The 22,644-nt window shown below is 53.1% G+C and overlaps 1 protein-coding gene across 3 annotated transcripts in view; it reads right to left on the bottom strand.

Moving 5' to 3' along the window:
• Window positions 1-22,644, bottom strand: part of Retn (retained) — an 83,257-nt gene that overhangs the window by 4,736 nt on the left and 55,877 nt on the right. For all 3 annotated transcript variants that reach the window (XM_076904053.1, XM_076904054.1, XM_076904056.1), the window contains exons 4-5: window positions 17,680-17,752; window positions 2,223-2,406 (exon numbers count right to left, since the gene is read on the bottom strand). In XM_076904053.1, coding sequence (XP_076760168.1) covers window positions 2,223-2,406; window positions 17,680-17,752 — 257 coding nt within the window. The remainder of the gene's footprint in view (window positions 1-2,222; window positions 2,407-17,679; window positions 17,753-22,644) is intronic.

Raw genomic sequence — 22,644 nt, 5'->3', positions numbered from 1 at the left:
GCTATTCTCCCAGCTTCCACTGTGTGCACGCGAACCTTCTTTCATTCTTTCTGGGTGATAATCAAATTCGCGTTGCATCGCCCGGACGAGAGCCGTCGTGAAATTGGTGCCGCGTCCTCCGCCGAATCTGTGTCGTCGCCGAAAGAAACCAGGTTCCCGGTGAATTTCGCGCGTTGCAGTATTCATTACGATCAACGAAGATGTATGCGCGACGCGATTTCACCGGGCGCCAGGCTTGCCTGCGAGCTTCGTCCGCGCTCGTCGCGCGATGCTCTCTTTATACTAACGCGCATCTCTCAGCTTCCACGAGACAAACGAAAGTATCAAGTTGGTCTACAAAGTTGGTCCGCGTCTGCAGTTTGTACCAGCGATTCGTTTCATCACTTCTGGCGTGCATCATTCATTCCAAGCCGGTACGAGAATATGAAATTTGTCGTGAATAACGTCGCTCTCAGGGCGGACACAATGGATCGGCGCGCGTGCACTGCCTCCCTCGCGGTATAAATAATTATACACGTTGGACGCGGGTTGCTCGATATAGTCGTAGGCACCGCGATACACTCTCCGAGGCGTCTCGCGTTTACGATTTCGTTTCCTCCGTTTGTCCCTGTCCATCCGACGGAGATAACCGGTTGCCGGAGTGATGGATGCGCCGGCGTCCCGACGTTCCGTCGCGTGTCACGCACGGAGCGTCGCGGGGTTATTTTCACGAGCGTGCCTCGCTACGGGCCCGTATAATTCGCATTAGCTCGCGTTGCATTTAACGCGTCACGCTTTGCTTATCGAGTCTCCCCGATCTTTTTCATACCACCGAGTGCGCTTCTTGATCCAACTTTATCGATCCCATTCGGAGACTGGTCGTCTCTGCGCGCGTATTCCGTGGAACGCGAATGAATCTTCGTCGAGGCGGTACACGCGTAGCACGCGGTATTATGTAAACGGATGCGTATCGCGTCGAAGGCTCCAGCCGAAACCTGGTCGAAGTCACGGGTAGACGATTAAGCGGCCTCGCGAAAGGAAGCAGCTGTTCCGCGCTCGTGTCTTCCCTCCAACTTCTGTCTAGAAATCCCGGGACGTGGACGCATAGAACGGTTGCTTTGTAGCGACAAATATTCGAGAACCTTTAATTAATTTCATCCAACCCGGCCGGTTGACGCGTCGCGAATCGCGCGTACTCGAAATAGCCGCTGCCTGATAAATCGACCGTCAAATTTATATTAACTGTCCCCGGCCGGAATTTGGCGCGTTCGCAAACTTACGCTGGGGATCGCGCATTCATTGGATCGACGGTAAACGGGATCGCGATTACGAACGAGCGACCAACGCGGTCGAACAAGAAGACCATTCTCGAGCGCTGCCGACTAACGGAATAATAGGAACGATAAAGAAAAAATAGCTGAACGTCGGTGATCTCGATTCCCGGTAACCGTCTCGTATCTTTCCGTGTACGCCCGCCACCCAATGGGCGCACGAAACGAGCGGTTTCGTCGAACCCAGAGCGAACATTCTGTTTTGACACCCGGTTCGATCCTCGTACTCGTCGGGGACGAGGCGAGGAAAGGCGCGTCGACTTCCACTGGCAGGTGACGAATGGGGTTAACCGGCACGAGCCCAGGCGCCGCTCTCTCCGGCTCCTTTCCACGGTTTTGAGTGTTCGCAGCACGGCCAGGAGCGTTAATATTGTGCGTTACCCCGGGGCCGAGGTTCTTTTGTGCCGCGCGGCGGTTCGTATATTTTTGTTTCGCGGAGAACACGCTGTTCCTGATACAAGCCGCCATCTTAAGCACACAAACAGTCCCTCCTTGGCCGCTCGCGTTCGCCAGCGGTAATGATGATAGCGTTTATCCAAACAACGGCTGTCCGGAAGGCGTGGAGCACCCTTTGATGTCCCTTACCTTTCATCTATCCGTTCGAATCGACTTTGGATATCAACGAGACGCGGAGTATCGCGCACTTTTCGCGCGCGTACGCGAGGGTGGAGAGGAGTTCGATTCGAGAGGTGAGATCGGAGAGGAAAAGGGGATACACGCGGGGTTGGAGTATACATTGGAGATCCATTGGTAAGCGTGGCAAACGTAAAAGCCCGGGTTCTTAGTCATCGACGCAGATTTCATGCTCAGATGAGCGTTCGCCGACGCGCGGGGACTCATTGTATGCGAATTACGAGCGAATAGGCACGGGCGGAATAGGGTCCCGGATGAGAAACTTCACGATCTACTTACTGGGTGCGCAGAGTGAACGCGGCGGAAGTGATGCTCGATGGCAGGTGGAGGCCTTTGATGATTTCCTGCCAGAGCTTCTTGTTGATCACGTCGACCAGCCCGCCTCTGGCGATCACCAAATTATACAGCTCGTACAGATCCAGCACAGACTTGGCCATGATCGGTAGCCGATTTATCGGTGTTCCTGAAACAACAACCGGTCGTTAGTAAGAGTTGAAACAGTCGAAGAAACGGGACGCGGACGCGATAGATATTTTCGATTCGAGGCGAACTTTTTAATGCTCGAAGCTGCTCGAGATACTCTCTCGGGTCTTCTTATCCGTCACGTGATCGGTTCGGACGCATTTTCGACGATGGTTTACGCGGGGTGCACCGCTGAAACTTTACGAGGTTTGTCCAAGGCTTCCAGCGAGGGGGGCGTTAACAAGAGCAATAACGAATTCGTAACGATCACGCGAGCGCTGTGGCTTTTACGATCTCCTTACCTGTATCGTACGTTCGCGTACAACAAATAGAATAAAAAAGAAAGAAAAAAAAGAGAAGAAAAAAATAGAGAGAAAGGAACAACCCCAACGAAGGAGCGCACAGGGTGGAAGGAGGAGCCGTTCAGCGCGAGAAACGAATCGATGCTGCAGATAATCTCGCAAATATTTCTTCGCGCGACTCCTCCGCGTGCAGGATCGCAATTATATCGGGATTATCGTGAACTCCGTCCGCGCAAACACCAAACGAGCCTTTTACGAGCTCCTACGCGAGTTTTAACCGGCATTTAAGATAACGGGGCGCAATCGCGTTGAACGTCGCGGAACTAACGACGACCCCCCAGCATTTTAATTCGATAGAGATCCTAACTCATTCGGGATCTCAGGACGGACCTGTCCTTTACGGCCGTAACGGGAATACCAGAGTCACTGGAAACGATTCCAATAACTCGCGTGGAAGTTGGCCGACGAGAGCGTCGCGTACAGCCGCGGCAATTCTGCCGCGGGAACGTTACGAGGTTGTTCGAGATCGGTGTTAACGGGGTGTTAACAGGAGTCGGCGACGCGATCGCGACTATCTCCTAGTTCAACAACGTACGTGTAACCGTCGGGTTTACGAGCCCTCGCGGTGTCGTAATCTGATCGTCGCCGTCGTAAATACGCTGTCCATGGACGAAAATAATTGAAAGCATCGCGCGATCCACCCGTATCTCACCGTGCCCCGGTGGAATTCCCTATTGGAGCACGTGAGTCACCCGTGAGTCATCATTTCGCCGCTAAACGGTCCATCGACGATTTCGTTTCTTTCCCCCGACGGTGGTGTTGCGTCGATTCGAAAGGGGAACGATCCGAGCTAAGAGCAGACGAGGAGAGAAAGAATCGCCCGCGGAACGAGGCTAAGAAGGAGATACTCTCGCATCGCGATGCTCGCGAGGCCGAGCGTTTGCACTAAACACATAATTCCGGCTCGATTTAAAGTCACGCGAAAATTCACCGGCAGCCGTGTACAACGCGCGGTGGTAGTCTTGCCGGCTCGTAGCCGGTAAATTTTACGAGTTTGTCCAGAGGTTCGAGTTAACGGGGCGTTAACAAGGGCAATACTCGTGACTATCGCGCGTGCGAGCTCTCCTTTGCGGCTCTTTACGAGCTCGCGAACGATTCCTCGTACGAAACACCTTACTGCAACAGCAGCATCGGCAACAACAACAACCAACGACGACGATGCCACGTAGAGTAGCAGCGAAAGGAATAATAGCGAGACCAGGCAGCCACGGCAGCGGTATCCGTAATAATAATAGCGAGCCTGAGGTAACGAGGAGACCTGGAACGCTCGCGGCATCGAGCGGAGTCGAGTCTATCGTTGCTCGCCGATGCTCTCGATGCGTTGCGATTGCGAACGCGCTCGGTGCTGTTCGAGAAAATATGCGAGTGAAACGGATCGATACCACTTTCGCTAAATCTGTACGCGATTACGATTCGAACCTCGGCGAGAGCGAGAACATGGTGCCGAGCCATCGCTAGGCGTTCGCGTCGTAGGTATCGCGGGATCGTTTATCCGCCATCGAGAAGGACGAAGGGGGCTGCCGCCATTCTTGCTCTCGAGAGTGGAGGCAATAAAACGTTGCAAGCCCTGGTAGGGGAACCGGCAATTTCGGGCTATCGAGCGTGGTCCCTCCGGCTTTATTATTGGCCCTGCAATTATTGTTGATATACGCGCAACCCGGCAACCCAGGCATAATGTTCCTATATAGGGCGCGGCGATAAAAGCTGCGCTCGCAAAATGGCGCCCGATTCTTCCCTGCCTCCCATCCCTGTATCGCCTCGACGAGCCTCGCGGACTGTAAACCCCTATTGCTGTCCAATCCATCCATGTGTTCCGTGCGTTTTCTTTGCTCCGTGCACCGCGCACAAATCATTGCCGCGCGTGTGTTGCCCTCGAAAGAAAATGGCTAGTTTGCAACCACGACCGCCGGTGATCGTTCCATAAAGAAGAAGCGAATCGTCAGACAAGATTGCGGACGGCAAACTTTGGAAACGCGCAACGCGCAACCTACCGGTTGTCCATAAAATCGAGCGGAACACGGTCGCCAGAGATTATTGATATCGGGAAAAAGTGGTCGCGTCGAGAAACGCGGTACCAGTGACGAAGCTGCGGCAGTTGTTCGACAACGGGTTGAAATCCGCGAGCAAAGAGGGAAGACGTAGAGAAAGACGCGAAGATAAGGAGAAAGAAATAACGAGGGGGGAAAGAAAAGGGGTGAAGGGGTAGGGGACGAGAGCGGGAGAAGGAGGTAGGCGAAAGGAAGAGAGAAGAGGCATTTCAGGATGCGATTACGACTTTTCTTGGTAGGGCGTCCAATCAGCAGTTATTTTTATAATGGCCGCCGCCACCGCCGCCGCGGCCGCGTCCCGCCGGCGTATTCGAGCCGTAGCGAGCCGCAATGGTGGCCATTGCATGCTCGCCCCGACCAGTCAAAGTAGCCATTCGACGTGGCGTACAGGCGTTATGTACCTATCGTTGTACATAATTTTCGCGCGCCTCGCTGGGAACAGAGGGGTGTGAGCGTAGCAGCGCGGTGCGGCGCGGGGCGGCGCGGCGCGGCGCGCACGACGCGACCCATGGGACTGGTTCATCGGTTCGTGCGAACCCATCGCTCATTTACAATCGCGTTACCTCCCTATAGACGGCCGCGAGGTGGACGCGAGCAATTTGATTTTCCTTCGAGAGAACAAAGCGACGTCGTCGCTCCAAGAGGAAACCAGACCGGCTCGATATCCAGGGCCCACCGCGATGCGATCGGGGCTCACGAAGCGTAACCCGTGACGGTAGTGCAATGTCGAGTCACGGCTTTTCGCTGCTCCCATGAAAAGCTAATTTTCCTTTTATCTGTCCGCGGTCGTTCGCTTCCTACTGCATATTCAGTAGATACATCCGATACCGGTCAGACACGCTCGGCTCCTCCGCTTTCCACGATATATTTACGCCCCTTCAAGAACTCTCTTCGCCCTGTCGCTATTACGACACCGAGATCTCCGTCAAGAGTTACGGAGTTAACGTAATCTCGTTACGTAACGAAAGATCGATGGATCGCGCGCCTCTTGGTCCATCGTGGACGAAGAATCCGAGCGGGGACCGAGGTGGACGATCGCGGGTCCGAAGGGAGCGGTCTCCGATGGCAGAGTCGATACCACTCGGAGTAGGGGTAATTGGTATACGAAACAAAATGTTGCATTTTATGGGTTATTGCGAAGTATATTGGGCGGGTAGGATTGGCGGGCCGAAGGAGTGCCCGATCTAATAACGATCGACTATGTCGGAGGCCTTTATTAACCGACGCAGAAACTGCGGCCTGTTCTGGCCCGACTGTGCGCCCACTTTAAAAGCCTTTCGGACGCGCGCGAAACGACTTTTCCCAGAATCTCGCGTGACGGCTGTGGAATCTATTGAATAAGCTGCCAACGGAGTATACCCCTGCGGTACCACGCGTCCCATCCCATTCTACTTCCCCATCGCCGTTTACAACTTCGATTTCATATCGAGTCTAACCCCTGCTTCGCGTCCATTTCCCTTTCGACCGTGTTATACGCGATACACGTTCTTGATTCGGACAGCATAATTGGAGATGGTAATCGTTCGCCTCGAGGACCAAGGGAAGCTTTATATCGATCGCGCGCGTTTCGCGAGGACTCGTCGGGATTTAATTCTCCCACGAACCGTCCGAAAACCGCGGTTCACGCCTCGAACGAAGGGAATCGCCACGCTACTTTCAACGCACCCTTTACGAGCTAATTTGCGGTCTTGCGGTACGCGCTGCCGTTCAACGAAAATCGTAACGCTGCCCCGGCCAACGGGGTCTTTGAACGCGTTCAAAAACATCTAAAAACCGAAAATATACTCCCAGCTCGCGTCTAATTACGATCGTATATCAATGAGAAATTTTCGAGTGATATTAATAACCTGGCCGTCTCGGCGTAGTTTTGTCCTCGAATGGACGGGCGCGGAACGGCGAAAAGGGAACGGGCGTAAAAGAAAAAAAGGAAGGACGAGAGCGTAAAGAGACCCGAGAGACTCTCTGTTCATGCGGGTTAACTTTGTTAACGCTCGGCATTATCAGACGAACAGAAAGACCGAGATTGGCATTGCGAAGAATAGCCGGGAGGGGGTGGAGTTTCATATGAAATACACGCGACATTTACTGCCTCCACCGGCTGGGGCCCCTGGAAAGACGCGAACGCATTATAAATAGATCTTTCTCTCTTTCTCTCTTCACGACCTCCCCTTTCTCACGTGTCTGTATACCCACATGTATCCTTTGCGCCGACCCATTCCCTTCCTCCGTCGACCGACGTCGAGCTCCGCAGCCCTTCGGACCTGGCCTATGGAAAAGATCAAGAAGGGTACGGAAGGAACGGTAGAGAGCCAGCCGCCGCGAACAGTGCTACAATCTGCTTTATAATCTTGTTAGGATTTCGCGGAAATATTGGCGTAATTTACGATACGTCTCGGCGAAGTTAACTGTCGAGGGAGTCGCGATGGAACGTCAAGACCGAACGAGGGGATGCACCGTGTCTCGCCTTTGCCGTGACGAACGCGAATCGCGCAGACAGTCCTCTCTTCATTCGATTCTTTATCTTATTTCTCTCCTTCTCGCCTCGTGCTCTCTTTTGCATGGTAACGGGCATTATTTAGATTTGGTGTTCTACGAAAATTTCCTCCGTTACCGACCCTACTTCGTTACGCGTTGATCTCGATATAGCACGAGCCCGGGTAGGATTATACAGACTTGTGGGACGATCCTGCGGCAGGAGCCTGTCTATCGAGGCATTGAAATCTCCCCGTCCGGAATAGGGGATCCCCCGCGAACCTCCCCGCTGCCACTTGTTGCTCGTCGATCAAATAATTGTATCTTCGTCGGTGGCAACCCCCTGCGTCGACTCCAGGAGTGGCTTATAATTTCTGGGTGGCATCGATGCCCTCGTTGCAATCCTCTTCTCCAACCCGGACAAACGAGACGCGACAGGAAGGGGGTATTTTCTACTTCGTTTGCAATTTCGTCGAACCGTACGATCCTTAAGCTTGGAAGTAACTTCTAATCGCAAAATACGAAATCGACGAGCTTGACTACGGACCTCGAGAGCTTCCAACCCTTACATAATCCTGCCTCGCGTTCTTGACATTTGTTTCGGCGAGCCAGCCGTCACCGAAATTAGTATCTGTACCAAATCCTATTCGTTCTGCGTCCACGGTACGCGTCACCCGGTTGCTCGGAGATGATGTTTCCGGGCAACACGGATCAGGGGCTACCGGATAGACAAAACACGATCGTAGGCCAGGGCGTGGCGCGCGATGGAATAATTCCACCTCGTTCGTCTTCGCCCGCTCTTTTCTTTGTCCGTCATTCTTTTAACTCTACTTTCCCGTTCGTTTGGCCATGGAATTCGTAAGAACGGCGACGACCTGGGTGGGCCCACCAGTTGGATGGTCGGCTCGCGACTTATATTGCGCGCGTCCGTTCGCCACGCGATAATAAAATCTGCGATTGATATCGCAATAAAAGCCAGTTCGGTGATTTGCCAGCTCATCGATTTGCCAGTCGAAAGATCGCTCTGTCGTCAGTTCGACGAGCATCGAGAGTGACAAAAGAGCGGAGTCGAGGAAACGATCATAATTTTCCTTTTGATTGGAGTTAACGAGTTCCACGGAGACCTCGTTTCCAAATGTGGACCTCGTTTCGACTGAATTCAACGCACCTCCGCTTCGCCTCTCGATGTCTCCGAGGCAGACGGCTGACACGAAGAAGAAAAGGAGAGAGGAAAACGACGACGAGGTTGCCGCGTAGCGTTCGAGTCGCGGTCGTCTGTTTGGAGGCGGCTGGTAGCGCGGTGTCTCGGTCGCGATCGCGACCACGGGGGATGCACGGTTGGGAGGATTGCCAGGCACTTGCCAACAATGTGGCGAAGCTTTGATGTGACGTAAAATGTCACGTTAACCGGCACTCTGTTCGTGCACGGCCGGCTGATCGTACGACTTTATCCGGACACGAGCGAGCGAGCGAAATCTTGTCCTCGCTTTGATACCGTAACAACCGCGAACTTCTTCCGGTCGGCGGCTATCGTTGGAGCATCGATACGACGACAGTCCTTCCTCGAAACCGAACAATCGGAGAAAGAAACGAGCACTCCCAGCCGTTAACTTGACGAACCGATAGGCGATTCTTACGCAGCGGTCCGTCGAGGTTCTCGGAAATCGAAGCTTCCGAGAAACTGCATCGTCTCCGCGGCTATTTACAGGGTTATAAAATACCAATGTAAGCCGCGGGATTGCGGGCCCCGGTTCGCGTTATTGTCCGATGCCAGGCATAAATCAATCTATATATCGTACTCGCCGAAATAACTTTCGATTCGTGCTTGTCATTCTGCCAGAATAAGGGTTTAAGTCCGTCGTACCGACGGCCACCGTCGCGACCCAAATATCCTGAAATTCGCATGGCCGTGCGCGCGCACACGCACTTTGCCGCCTCGCCGTCCGCTCGCCGCCTCCTCTTCGCCGTTACGACGCGGATTCGTCAGGGATCGTAAACGCGCCGATACGGCTGTGAGCTTTAACGACGTTAATCGCGGCAAGGCAGCTCTTCGCGCGGTAATTACCTACGTCGAGGGCCCTTTTGCCCACACGTAGCCTGGCTCGGTTCGTAGCCGTCCGGTGTCTTCGGACGAAAGCTCGTTAAACGACGCTCTCCCCTCCTCGAGCTTCGCTGGATCAATCGCTCCGGGGATACTTGGATCGATGATGGTTCGTAAAGAAGGGTACGGTTCCGAAGTGAAGTGCAAAGTAACGTCGAGGACTCTGTTTCGCTCTTAGTGACGAGAGACAACGTTTTTAAACAAAACGTTCGAGGAAACACCACGGATTCGTGCATCGAGGTTCACGAGCAATAGTGCGAACGAAGCGAAAGACCAGAGCAGAGAGCACCTTCGAGAGGCGCATGAGGCACGCAACGAAAAACGCGAAGGGTGAGGGTACGAGTGGCTCGGAGTGGGAGAGACGATATATCAAGAACCCCCAGAGCGATCGGCGCTGTTGTGAAATATTAATAAGCAAATTAGTTCAGACTTAGTGGCCCGCCAATACTAAACCGGCAGGATGGAAATGGCCGTTGGCCGTCTACAACGATCGTATTTCACTTCCCACGCCTGGGCAACGTCGAGGCCGTAGAACGCGGAACCCGTTCTCCGATTTCTTCCACCTTCCTCCCTTCTTATTCGTCCTCTTCTCCCGTCTCCCATCGCATCGATATTTCCTCCAACCGCCCTCCCCATCTCTCGCGGTATCTCGGGGAGACAAAAGTGGAATCGCGAAAAACCCTGGACGCCCACGCCATTAATCAATCGAACCGGTGCGGACGATCATTCTCGTGTCATCCGGGCAGCGCGTCGAGCCGTGTAGTAGGTGGTGCTGCACCTACGCGAAGGGTGAAGAGAGGCAAGGCGCAGACGAAGCGAAGAGAGCGTTGCAGAGGGTAGGGAGTCAGCCGAGAGACGGAGAGGCAGTCTGTCGGAGCAAGAATTCGACAATTACGTCACGGGAACGTAACGGATGATCGGCGAGAACGGCCGGCGTCGAGACGTCTAGAATGTGCGAACGTCATCCTGCTAAATGCTTTTCGCTCGGCACGGAGCTCGCTCGGCTCGCGTGCGCGAGCTATCTATAGCACTGGAACGTGCCGGAGAACCGTGCCGACTCTCTTTCCCTCTCTCGCTCTCCTCGACGCTCGACGATGCTGGAAGCTACCCGGTCACTTGTCCGCCGCTGGAAAATGTAGGTCGAATTCGAGCACGAGCGGAGAGAACTAATTGGACAGGTGTACCGCGACGCCGTTTCCTCCCCTTCGTTCCTGCCGCGTCGAAATTTCGCGCCACGCGCGCTCGATTCGACTTCCCTATTTCGCCTGGCTGGAAACCCTTCCCACCGTGACTACGCGTTTACTCCGAGACTAGCGCGCCCCGTGGATCGTTCTGCTTTTCTTGGCGCGGAGACCACCGTTTCGCTCGAGGAACGCGACAATATTCGAGCTTCGAGTCTCACCGTTTATCCATAGAGAATACGTCTACGTTACGAAACAATAACCGAGCAAAAGGCACTAAGTCGGGACGGCTATTCGAATTCCTGCGTAATTCGCTAAAAAATGACACGATTTACGGGCTATCCCTTTGCGTGGTCCGAGGCGAGGGCTACCGGTCCCGGAATGTCGGCGGCACGGTCAGATCTCATCGGATTCGCATTATAATAATTAATGCCGAAAGAATTTCGGAGCTTCTGCACGAAACCGCGATCCACCTCAGCGGCCGGATCGCCTACGGGCATCAATCAGCGGGGGCACATCGTTATATGCCCGGGATTCCGAATAATTGCTGACGATTACTCACCCTTTCATCCTCGTGGCTAGCTTCTCTGGAACCAACTAATCGTCGACTTATCACGAAACTTCTCCGAAACGCGAGGACGATCGGGCCTGGTCTCTCTGATTTGCGAGAACGGCCAAGGGAAAGTGATCGATGCGAGGCACACCGATCGGCTGCAGGAAGCAATTAAACGAACATCGTGGAGATACCTGGGGATGGGTGTTTTCAATTTGCGGATTCTTGGCGAAACGATCCTGGTATCGAGCGAAACGGAAGAAACAGTTGCAGTGCAGAAACAGTTTCGTGACGGACAGGAGATAATCCTGAAAGTGCACGACGCTCGTCGCGACTACCCCCGTCCGATCGTATCCCCTCGCGTATCCCCGTGCGTTACGTGGAACCGAAACAAATAAAGCCGACTCGACTGGTCTCTAAATTACCCTATAGAAAACGAGGCGAACAATACGGTTCCAGCTGCAGTTCGAGTTTTATTGTGGTTGCACGGGAAAAAAGATATCGAGAAAAAGAAGCGAGCAGCGAGGATCGCGCGAGTCTTCTCTAGGGGATGATCGCCGAGGAATAGGGGGTGGAGGAGGAGGAGGATCATTTTCGCCGTGGGCTCGGCGTGCAATCCTTTGCCCGCTACCAGAAGAGAGGACAGCGTACGCAGGATCCTGTAATCCCGACATAATCCCGATTTAAGACCCTCTAAAAACAGCGGGTGGCCCTAAGCAGCCCGATCCGTGATCCGACAAGGACGAAGGTAGCCGCGACCAGGCGGTGGGATAGAGGCAGCGAGCGTATTGGCTCTCTCTCCGTGCCGTTTCCGAGAAAACATTTAGAGGAGGTTTACGAGCGATCCGTCAAAGAGGAAATCCATCACTCGCGGGAACGGGGAGAGTCCGCCCATCGTCGGGACTCTCGACGATGCGCGCGCTAGGACTTTATTTCGTTTTATGGAGGTAACCGTGGATGGGTGTTTATGGACAAGCTGAATTGACTCTGTCTGTCGTCGTCGAAGGTCCACGCTCGGCTCGTACGTTTGCTGGACAAGGTCGTAAACGCGATAGAACGACATCGGAGCGGCTCGCGGGGGTACAAATAAAGGTAAAAGCGGAGGTGTCCCGGATCAATCGACGGACGGGTCCCTCCCTCTTTCTTCTACCTCGAAAACCGATCGGTTTCTTCTTACTCGGAAATCTTCCTCTAATTCTGCTTTAGCCACGGAAGTGCGCTGCCTTAACGGTACCAGTACTCGACCGCTACGTTTGCGTATCCTATTGACGGCTCGCCGAATGATCGTTAGAACGCTCGGACGGGTACGCGATGCGAGCAAACTCGTCGCGTTCCACGATGAAAAATGATGCCGCGAGGAGGCAACCCTGTCGAGACCCACCTACCTCTATACCAGCCGTATAAGTATGCGTCTGTAATTTGGACGCCCTATCATTTCGAGGGCAGGCGTCAACGTGCAATTATACGATCGCTCGTATACAGAACCGAGCGTCCGCGATCGCCACTGGCGAGTCACCCTGATGGATTAAGACGTGCCGACGTGTTGCACAAGAAATAACTAGGTACTGCTCTCCGGATTGAATGTCTTCGTCGATCTCTTAATTAATCGGAAGACGATTCCCACGTAACGGAAACGAATCGACGCGAGGTCCTCTGGCAGAATAGACTCGCGGGTCTCGCAGAGACACGAGAGGGGGAGAGAAAGAGAGAGAGAGAGAGAGATAGACCGTATCGTGGCAGGACGGATCGTAAACTGTCCAAGAATGGATCTGCTCGAATAAAAGTAAAATAGCGTCGTGCATGAGAGAGGAGCTGCCTTTCGGCACGGAGGATCGCGTCTCCCGTTCTCTCCTCCGACTTTTATAGCCGTCCCTTTGGACCGGTCGAAGATCGATTCTCAGTAGAGGTGCAACCCGTATGAATTTTAATATTTATTACGTAATAAAGCCTCCGAGAGAGAGACTGTTCCCCGTTTCGTCGGCCGTTTCGTTCAGCCTTTAATTCCCGCTCGGAGGCATTAACGCGACCACGATACCTTGATCGTACGCTCCCTCGTCGAGCTTCCGCCGCGTTGCCTCCATCGCTCGCAACAAATTCCCTGTCTTGCGCAACGATTCAAAGAAACGGATGTGTTTCACCGAGATTGTAACGTCACGGCAGCCAATGTTCCGGCTACATAGTCGCAATGTGCCGTGACGACGCGCCGTTATCGAGTAACAACTAACGAACGTGCTCCCGGCACCAAATACGGAATAATAAGAAAGAGGCGAAAAAAACGTCCCGAGGGGTAGAAGGGAGAAGGAATCACGCCGGTCGGTGCGCGCCGCGGAATGGAAATGCAACGAGCTTAGCCGTTCGTTAACGTGCGAACGTGCGCTGTCACGGACGCGAGTCGATACGAACCGAAACGAGTCCCTAAATAACGCGAGACCTAACTACCCTGCATCACGGGAACCTTAAACGGGAGTTTCGGCGATGTTTCCCAGAGAAAGCCGTAGTAGGTAGCCAACGCGATCGAAATCTATCAATTTCGGACACGGTTAGAGTGATTGCTCCGTTCTAGGGAAAATGTGTTTCGTTACCCACGCGCGCTGAATTCACCCTCCAAGTTATATATCCGCGACTGGGACGAGGAACGTTAAGAACCGGCTCGACGCGGCGCCAATCCGGGCACACGGCTCTATAGATAGAATTGTTGCGCCAGAGAAAGGTGGTAGGGTGGTTTTTCCATTTCCTCGCGAGGAGAGCGCGACGATAATCCGCGAACGGGCGCAAAGTATCGGCGCAAGGGGGGAAAAAGAGCGATACGTGCGAGCCCACGGGTCGTGTATACGCAGACGGGCACGCACGGCGTGGCTGTTCACAAGTGTGTAGCGAAAAGTGTTCGTGCCGAACACGTGTTCCTTTAGCCGCTAATGGGTTACCCGCGCCGCGTAAAAAAGGCATTTTTTCCAGGAGGCGGTCGTAACGCGACGCGCGACCCTGCCCGGTGCAATGCACTTCTGCAAGCCGAGCGCCGCTCGCCTCTGCCCCCTTGAAATATTACCGTTCAGCCTCTCGGTCTGTTTCGCACCTCGATGATAGGTGGATGAACTTGCCAACGTCCAGGAGAAAGTTTGCACCCGAGGTCTCGCGCGTCCGTGTCGTTCGGACGAATTGGTGGATAAGAACGGTATCGCGACGGGGATCGACGGGGCTCCAGGTGTCGTCCGGCTTACCTCTCGAATAATTAATCTGGACACCGTCCGTAGGTGGAAAATTAAGGTAGATAGCGAAACGCGGGAGATATTTTATCGAATAAGACAAGATTGTCGCCGTTCGGATAACGGTATCGGAATCACCGCGGTCCCAGGTGCTCCCGCCGGTTCTCCCCATCTGGGCGAGTGGAATAATTAACCGTGGACGAGAAGCGGAGAGAGAGAGAGAGGAGAGAAAAGAGAAGAGGCGCGGAACGCGAGAGATATTGTATCGGGCGTCTGTTATCGGGGTTCGATGAAATTGAGCAGATATCATTAAGCGGGGCGCAGTTCTCGTGGGAGTGTTGGCGCGCAACCGGGCCGAGAACGCATCGTGGAAGAGGAGAGAAACGCGAGGGACTGGGCTGGAGGTATACGGGGCCCAGAGGAGTAAGATAATAACGTATTCGACAGAGAATGGCATTGCTCTCGCGCGGTCGTCCGCCGCAGTATGAATTACATCGGCGATTGAAACTCGTTCGCGATGAAAAAAAAAGGCAGCCGAGGGGAGTCCTCGGGCTGTCGGAGATGCCGGGATTTGCATATTAAATGGCTTGAGATTTATAACGGTCGGCCCCGGAGAGGTGCTAGCAATACGCGCGATAAATAAAGAACCTTCCCTTCGCGATAGACGCCGCACCACCGTCACCGAGCCTCGGCATCCTCGTCCTCTTGCTACGTTCGATCGATTTCGCCGATGTTCGGAAACAATGTCCACTGACAAAGCCTAATAAATCGTCTGCAGCGGGGAGTACGTTTGATCAATCGAAGGTCGGATCTCGCGCAGCTTCGTTTCAGTGATAGAGCCTACGATAAGGCGAACGTACACGACTAGTCGGTTAGTAGACGCGACGAAACGGTGAACAGTCCGCGGCGAGGATGTCCCCATAGATATCGGAGTCACGAATGTGTCGTTGCTCGAGACGAACCGGTTCCAAAGGATATCGTCCCACGGGCCGGACTTATCGTCGCCAATTATGTTCCGCTTATATGCGAATTTGTGCGTTCCGCTCCGGCTCGTCGGCTCGTTTGATATACGAACGAGTCGGACACTTTGTTGCGAAACGACCTCGTAATATCCACCGCAGCGCCGAATTTTGAGGTCATCCGGAGATAAGTGCCGCGAAATGGTAGCTCGGTGTCTTTTCGTGGCCGCGGCGATAAAACTGCCGGACAAAAACTCTCTATCGATGATTAACTTTACGACCGTTAATTAAGATAATCCCGTCGTTATTCCCAGTGGAGGAAGACCGAATCTCGGCGCGCGTACGTTTACCTTTCCGCTAGAGCTCCGATGGAGGAATGCGAAATTAAAACAGCGTCGTCCGATTCGAAACGATTCACGGTAATTAATTCGATCGAACTCGCGAGCGCGAGCCCCGATACGGGTTGGCACCCTCGAAGGGTGAGCGCGTCGATAACAAACAACACGGATCGGGTCGATGGCTCGGCTAATGTAGCGGGATGTGATGAATGATCTTTTATATCTACGGACGTGGTCGAGGTGTTATGAATCGCGTTAGCGTCGAATCATTGTTCGCGTCGACACAATAACGGGCCCCACGGGGGGTGGTTCCCCTGGCTTTTCGCTCGAGCTTCTACCCCCCCGATACGCGCCTTTATATTCCCTCCTCGCTGCTCGTGGTACCCCTTTTTTCTCGAGCAGCGATTTTAATCGGCCCCGTAAAGACCGCATCATCGAACGATCAATCGGCTGTGATTGGAAATTTCAACTGGCATCGTTTGGAGTGGCTGATTTGATCGTCGAGGACTCGTCGAACGCGAGAACGTTGAATCGACTTGTTGCAATTATTTCACGAAAGTGGAGACGAAAAATAATAGCACGGTCTTTGAGGGAGATGGAGCAGAAGAAGCGTGACGCAGAATTGCCACGGTTGATCGATGGTCGGGTCACCCAGTTTATAATTAGAGGCTCGCGTTTCCGGTCCTACGCCCGGCTCCGATTGTCTTCCCGCCCGGTACGTTCCTCCACGATACCCCACCATTTTGGGATTCCAATTTAACCGTCGCCAACCGAGCCAAGGTATAACGCAAGTGATTTACCCGCGAAAAATTCGAATCGCGTCAACAGTTCCATCCTGCCTTCCCAAAGCAGAGGAAGGACAAAGCTCCGCGGTTCCGTTGTTCCTCCGCCTTAGAATCTAATTTCGTCCCGTCTAACGGAGGCAGATGCAACGTGTTATCGAACCTTTTAACCACGTGGACGTTTACGAGGCGCTCGGACGTGGCTAGGCGCGAAGCCTCCCGAGAATCCACGTGTGCAGGAAACGAGATGCGGGTCGCACGTGTGCGTACGCTTCTTTAACCGGCCGTTCGCGGACAGCGTGAATAATGCCTCGTAATTTTCGCAACGCCGAGCCGGGCTCACCCTCGCTTTGGACACGGTTCCGATCCTCGGAATTTCTCGCCCGTTAAAAGTTCGATAATTCGCACCTGACCACGCTAGGCTACTACCGTGGCTGCCTCTACACTTTTCTTCGATAGACACCGTTCGTTTACGCAATCAACTGTCATCGTTATTAGCATTGTTAATTAGTGCCCGCGGAGAGTTCACTGCGCTCGGAAGAGATTAGAATACGCGAAGCCAGTTCGGAGCTTGTCCGCGAGCGCGCGGAATGTTCACCGAATTCTAAATACCTTGGCACGGTTTCCAAAGTTCGCGCCACGATACAAATAATGCCGAGCGCGACGATGCAACGGGTCCCCGACAGGTGTGTCGGTTAATTATAGCCAAGTGGATATCGCCTCCGCTCGAATCGAACGACGATTAAGATTTTTTTTTTTCTCACCCCCGGCAATGATCTACGATAGTATCGAAGGGTTGAAATGCGAGGCAGTCGCGAAAACGAGCGCAAAATCTTGGAACGAGATCGAATCGTTGGATCGAAAGAAACGATCCACGAAGATCGAGGCTGGAAGCGTAGGTGGTCTAAGGTTAAATCCGGAGTCTCGTCTCGGGATTCGGGGGCGTCCCGCCGTTGGACGTGTGTGTAAGTACCCGGGATTATGACAAGATTGCAGGCCCGCACGGAACGCGACCGCTTGCCAACGGATCGCAATAAGTCTTCGCCTCTGGGATGGAGACAAATGTCGGGACCTGATGCGGACGGATAGCCGAGCATGCAGAGAACATTCTTACCGACCCGACGCCGAATCGGCCTTGAACGCCGATCGGGACGATCAATATTTGCGGAATTAATTCCCGTGGGACGATCCATCGATCGGACGATAACGGAATACCACGTTGGTTGCGATGAACGCGCACAATGCGATAAAGACAGGCGACAAGCAGGGACTTACCTCGTTTCTGCATGTAACTGAAGAGGTCGTCCAAGAATTCTTTCCTTTTCGGATCGTCGTTAATCTCGTAGAGCTGAAAGAACCAAAGAGTGACGGTAAGCAAGCTGGTCTCAGACATTTGGAATCGCGTTTGTTTTTCCGAGCAAACGAACAGGATAATATGGCTTTCATCCTTCGATTCATCGTCACGATTATCCGGCAACGCGCGCGAATCCTCGCTCACTCGTCCCGTTTCACGACGAATAAAATGTTATTCCGGCCGGACTAATAAAAACAGGAGTGAAACAAGTGTGCTCATAGCGACAGGCAGATTAGTTAGCTCCGATTATTAATGATTCCGTTTAACCTGGCTCATAACCCGAAACCCCCTCGACCGAGCGAAAGCCAAACTCCCTTCGGGCCAACGGGCCTCGTATTATCATATTTGTTATGTACGATGTGTTATATCTAATCCGAGGCCCTCTAATTGCTTTTATAATACGACCTCCGCCCCACCTCCAACCCCCCTGCCACCCAACCTTTCACCGTCGTCCGATCTTTCCCCCCCTCGACCGCCGTTTCTACTACTTATTTCTTCGCCCGGCTACTCATCAACTCCGGTTAACAATTATTGGAAGTAATTGCTGTTCTCAAGACTCCATCCGTGCCATCTCCCACCGGTGATTCGTCGTTCACGATCGTCCCCGAAACCGTTTAAAACAATCTCCTCGGTCCTTTATCTCTTTCAGGCGACAGCTGCGCGAGTGTCACCGGACGGCGATAAACCGCGCGCGGAACGTGACGGTCCAGCGATTTCCGCTTTTAGAAATTACGTGGCACACGTCCGCCATCGTTCCCGTCCGGGAACCGAGACAAACGATCGTTTAATAGGAACACCGGCTACACGGTGCCGAGCGCGCGAGCGTTACCTTGGATCGTCGTCGAGGTAACACCCGGTTCCGACGCGCGAATTTATGAACCGACCCAATGTTTAAGCCGTTCTTCTTATTGGCGTGTGCGCGCGCGCGCGCGCGCGCGGTTCCACTCCTTTAAGCTCGAGAGCCTTTTCCCATCCGCGCACCGCTCGTAGATCTGCCGGGCCGATAAATTTCATTGAACGCGAGCTGCCTCTCCCGCGAGGGGTGAATAATTAATTGAAACGCGACTCGTTTATCCTATCTGGTATTCACGACCGGCAGATACCGTCGAGATGTCACCGAGAGAGTGGACACGAGGCGCCATAGTTCAGGTGGCGAGAAGCCACAGGTGTTTTCATACCGTTTCCGATGCGTCGAACAAAATCCGACGACGGTCTCAAGGCGACGCCAGTTCTGCGCGTCTAAATCAATTTTGCATGTCCCCGATTCAATCGTCGCGTTTCCGCGCGATTGTTGCGTCACGGCTGGCTTTTTACGCGCCACGAACGGCAATTAATATGTGTTTTATTGGTGCCAATAGAATACACGGTATACTAATTATTGACACCTCGTGGAGGTTCTTTTTTTTTTGCCACGGTGGAGTTCAATCGATATGAAAATATGACGTATGTAACCTTTCGACAATAAAAGAATCGTGATCCGTCATGGCAGACTCTAACCGACAAACACTGTCGTTACGGTATGGTTAATTGGTTTTTTTTATTTGTTTTGTACGATCGCGAGAAGCTTCGCGAAAGACGTCGCGATGTGATCGACAATGCTGGAAATGTTTAACTTTAGCGCGAGAATACAGGTGTTTCCGGTGGTTCATCGCCCATTATCCTCCGTTTCCCAAGGCCGTTGGCAGGTGTCTCGCGTTCACCAACGCCTACGTCGCTGGCTGATCTATCTGGTATCGTACGATCGAACCAACGAGAAGCAAATCGTAGCAGGTACCCGCGATTTGTCGATCACTGTTATCGTCGAAAGTGCGAGTGGAAACCAAGGATGAATTCGTTCACCGAAATGGCGGCATCGCATGTTCCGCTTATTCATACATTCCATTCTGCGATCATGGCAACGCCCTAGCCCGATCTCATCCACCCTTGCTACGGCCGAGCGTCGAAACGAGCGACTGGACAAACGAACGGACGGACGGACGGACGGCATTTCTCAAGGGCCATTTTGTACCACTTTCTCGTGTTTTTTCTTTGGCTACACGAGCGATGAGCTCGTTAGGGGCAGCCGGAGGGAGAGGACGGGGTAAAAGGTCGGAGGAAGAGGAACGAACCGTCCGAGATCGTGGAGGAACGAAGAGGGAAGAGAGAGTTCCGAGGGTTCAACCAGTACGTATATTGATTGATCTACAGTTAAGCGGACTGACGGCAGCCACGTGATGACCTCTTCCTCTCGCTCGTACGCGTCCTCTCGCCTCCTCCTTCTCCCTCGCGTATCTTCTCCCCTATCCTTCACTACCGTAAAATAAAGAGAGGCGAACGGAATTTGCTCTCGATGATGCATGCTCCGCGGCCCCGCCCTCTCCTTCTCATCGACTGACGGCCGGTGAATAATAATTCCTGATACAGCCGACGTTGATCGGGTTACTTTCGTCCCTGCGAGCAGAGGAGGGACGCGCAACCCGCTTAGATGATCGATGTGTACGCGCCGCTGCTAGCGCCCCGTCCTCGGTGATCCTCGCCGTCGACCACGCGATACAGTTGTGCTTTTATCGTCCGAACGATTAACTATCGTTAGCATCCCATCGTCGCGTCGTTCGCCCGTGGATCCCCAGCCTTTTTCATCCGATTTATCACTCGGATCGATTCGCAACAACGACTCCCAACATCTCTCGTAACGCCTTCCTTTTACACGCTCGCGGTAGCTGCTCCTCCTGGCTTTCCTTCGACGCGGTTCGTCGCGAGTTCTCTCTGGCAACAGCTTACGGCCGAGGGAACGCGAATACGCGATTATCATCGAGAGAGCGGGTTTACGAGCGCGAACACGACCCGGAAGTGGGGTCAACCCCGTGAAATCGTCCGGCGAAGACGACGAAAGGGAGCTGCGAGGCGGCGAGAACGCCGTTTCAACGCCACACGTCGCTGCCTTTACGGCGGGTAATTATCGATGCGCCGCGCTTTTTCTGCCGTCTTCGAGATTTAGATAACTCGTTCTTCCGGTTGATAAGCAACGGTGATAACGCGCGAACGTTGCTACGTGTTTGCACGGTGCATTTGACAGATTCCAATCGTTTTCACGAAGGCGTTGAAAGCATGTAAAACAAGGGGGCGATGAGAAAATGAGATTCAGAACCGGTTCAACGGATAAAAAAGATGCCAAGGGACAATTCAATTCGTACATTAACTCGACTGCGGAATTATATAATTTACAATAGTTGCGGTTTCGTACGGATAGCGTGGCCCCGCGAGCACGGGGTCAACTTCCGCTCGTAAAAGCTTTTATAAGGGTGCGTCTCGAGCGAAACGGAAACGGGTGCAGCCTTAAATAATGCGTTCGTGGCTGGTTGGCGAGGTCAAGACAGAGTCGATGCGCTTCCTGGAATGACCTATCTACGGCTCCGCGAGTCAAGTCAGCGATCGACTTTCTTCGATCGACTGGAATCGCCAGGACTCGTCGTCCCGAGTAGCCAACATGTCCGGTGCAAAGCAAAATCCACGAGACGCGATGAAGTAAGAGGAGAGAACATTTTATTACGTTGCCGATTTATCCCACGTGTATCTCGTTCCGCCGCCTGAGAAATGTAATTACGCAGGTTTCGAACGATCGTTTCGACTCGACAAGGTATCCGTCGAAGAATCCACGTCGACCAAGAGAATCGAGAAAGCGGTTCGAGTTTTATGATAAGCCTGGAATCCTGGCAACGCGCTCGTAAGGAGAAGAGGGAGACAGGCGAGAAAAACGGAGCAAAAGATGGTAAGAGGAGGCAGGGTTAACGAAGCGCGTTTGCGAACCAGTCGCGTCGGTTTTTGCGGTCGCGTCGGGGAAAGTCGATCGGTCGGGAATCGATAAATAATAACCCTCGCGGAGGCAAACAACGCCTCTTCCGTTTCGTTGATTTACGAGTAGCGGACTGGCGCACTTGGCCCGCGCTCGTTTCACGCGGGAACCGTTGTTGCATCCGACGCGGAAGCGATTCCGAACAGCCGATCCACGAAATAAGAAAACCGGCCGAACGTTTCGAGATAGCGTTCGGAACCGAATTGATCGATCAGAGAATTTTGTTTTCGTTCGCGTTCCGAAGTTAGTTTGGATTTCTGGTGAAATTATTTTTGGACGAACGTAGCGGCCCGTAAACGGCCATCTTCCTCGAAGAAGGAGAGAAAGAGGAAAAGCCAACGGGATATCAAGATCGCGTTTTATACGAGCGGTCGTAATAGCCGCTACTACCATTATCCTCTTTGAGGGCATTAAAGATAGCACTGGTAATTATTATGATTACGGTGAGAATAGCGTATATAAAACGCTCCACGTTTCTATGAGACCACCATAACGTCGAGAATAGACGCGAACCGTAGACCTTTGCTACAACTCTTCGGAATACCTTCTTCGCGTCTACCGTACGATCTATCCTGAACAAATAATCGAAACTCCTGACTCGGTTTAAATCTTGCTCCATCGATCTATATACGTATCTCGTAAAGTAGAAATCGAACGAAAATGTTTGAAAAGAAGAAGAAGAAAGGAACGTATATTCGATATTTCCGTCCGAGCCGGTCGATACACTCCCTTTTGACACTTCCTTTGATCAGAAACTGGCCCACGAAGACCCAGAGGAGTACCCAGAATCGGCGGTAGATTCGATACGGCGAAATGCGGTAGAAAGGGGTAAGGTGGATTCGCGGAAACTCGGGCGCGATGCCGGTTGAAATATCGGGGAAACGCGGGATTGTTTGTACTACCCGGCAAAGAAGCAATAAGCGTGACGCGGACCAGCCCCCTTGTATATCCGAAGGGAAGGCCGGATTCGTTTATATCGAGCCGGTTTTGTCTCCGGGCAGCATCCCGCGCGAACGATCGCACGCCACGGGGGTAATAACGGGGATCGTTGCCC

This window comes from Xylocopa sonorina, chromosome 11 (genome assembly GCF_050948175.1).
Source record: "Xylocopa sonorina isolate GNS202 chromosome 11, iyXylSono1_principal, whole genome shotgun sequence".
In the NCBI taxonomy this organism is placed as follows: domain Eukaryota; kingdom Metazoa; phylum Arthropoda; class Insecta; order Hymenoptera; family Apidae; genus Xylocopa; species Xylocopa sonorina.
This window is presented reverse-complemented; position numbering and strand designations above follow the sequence as displayed.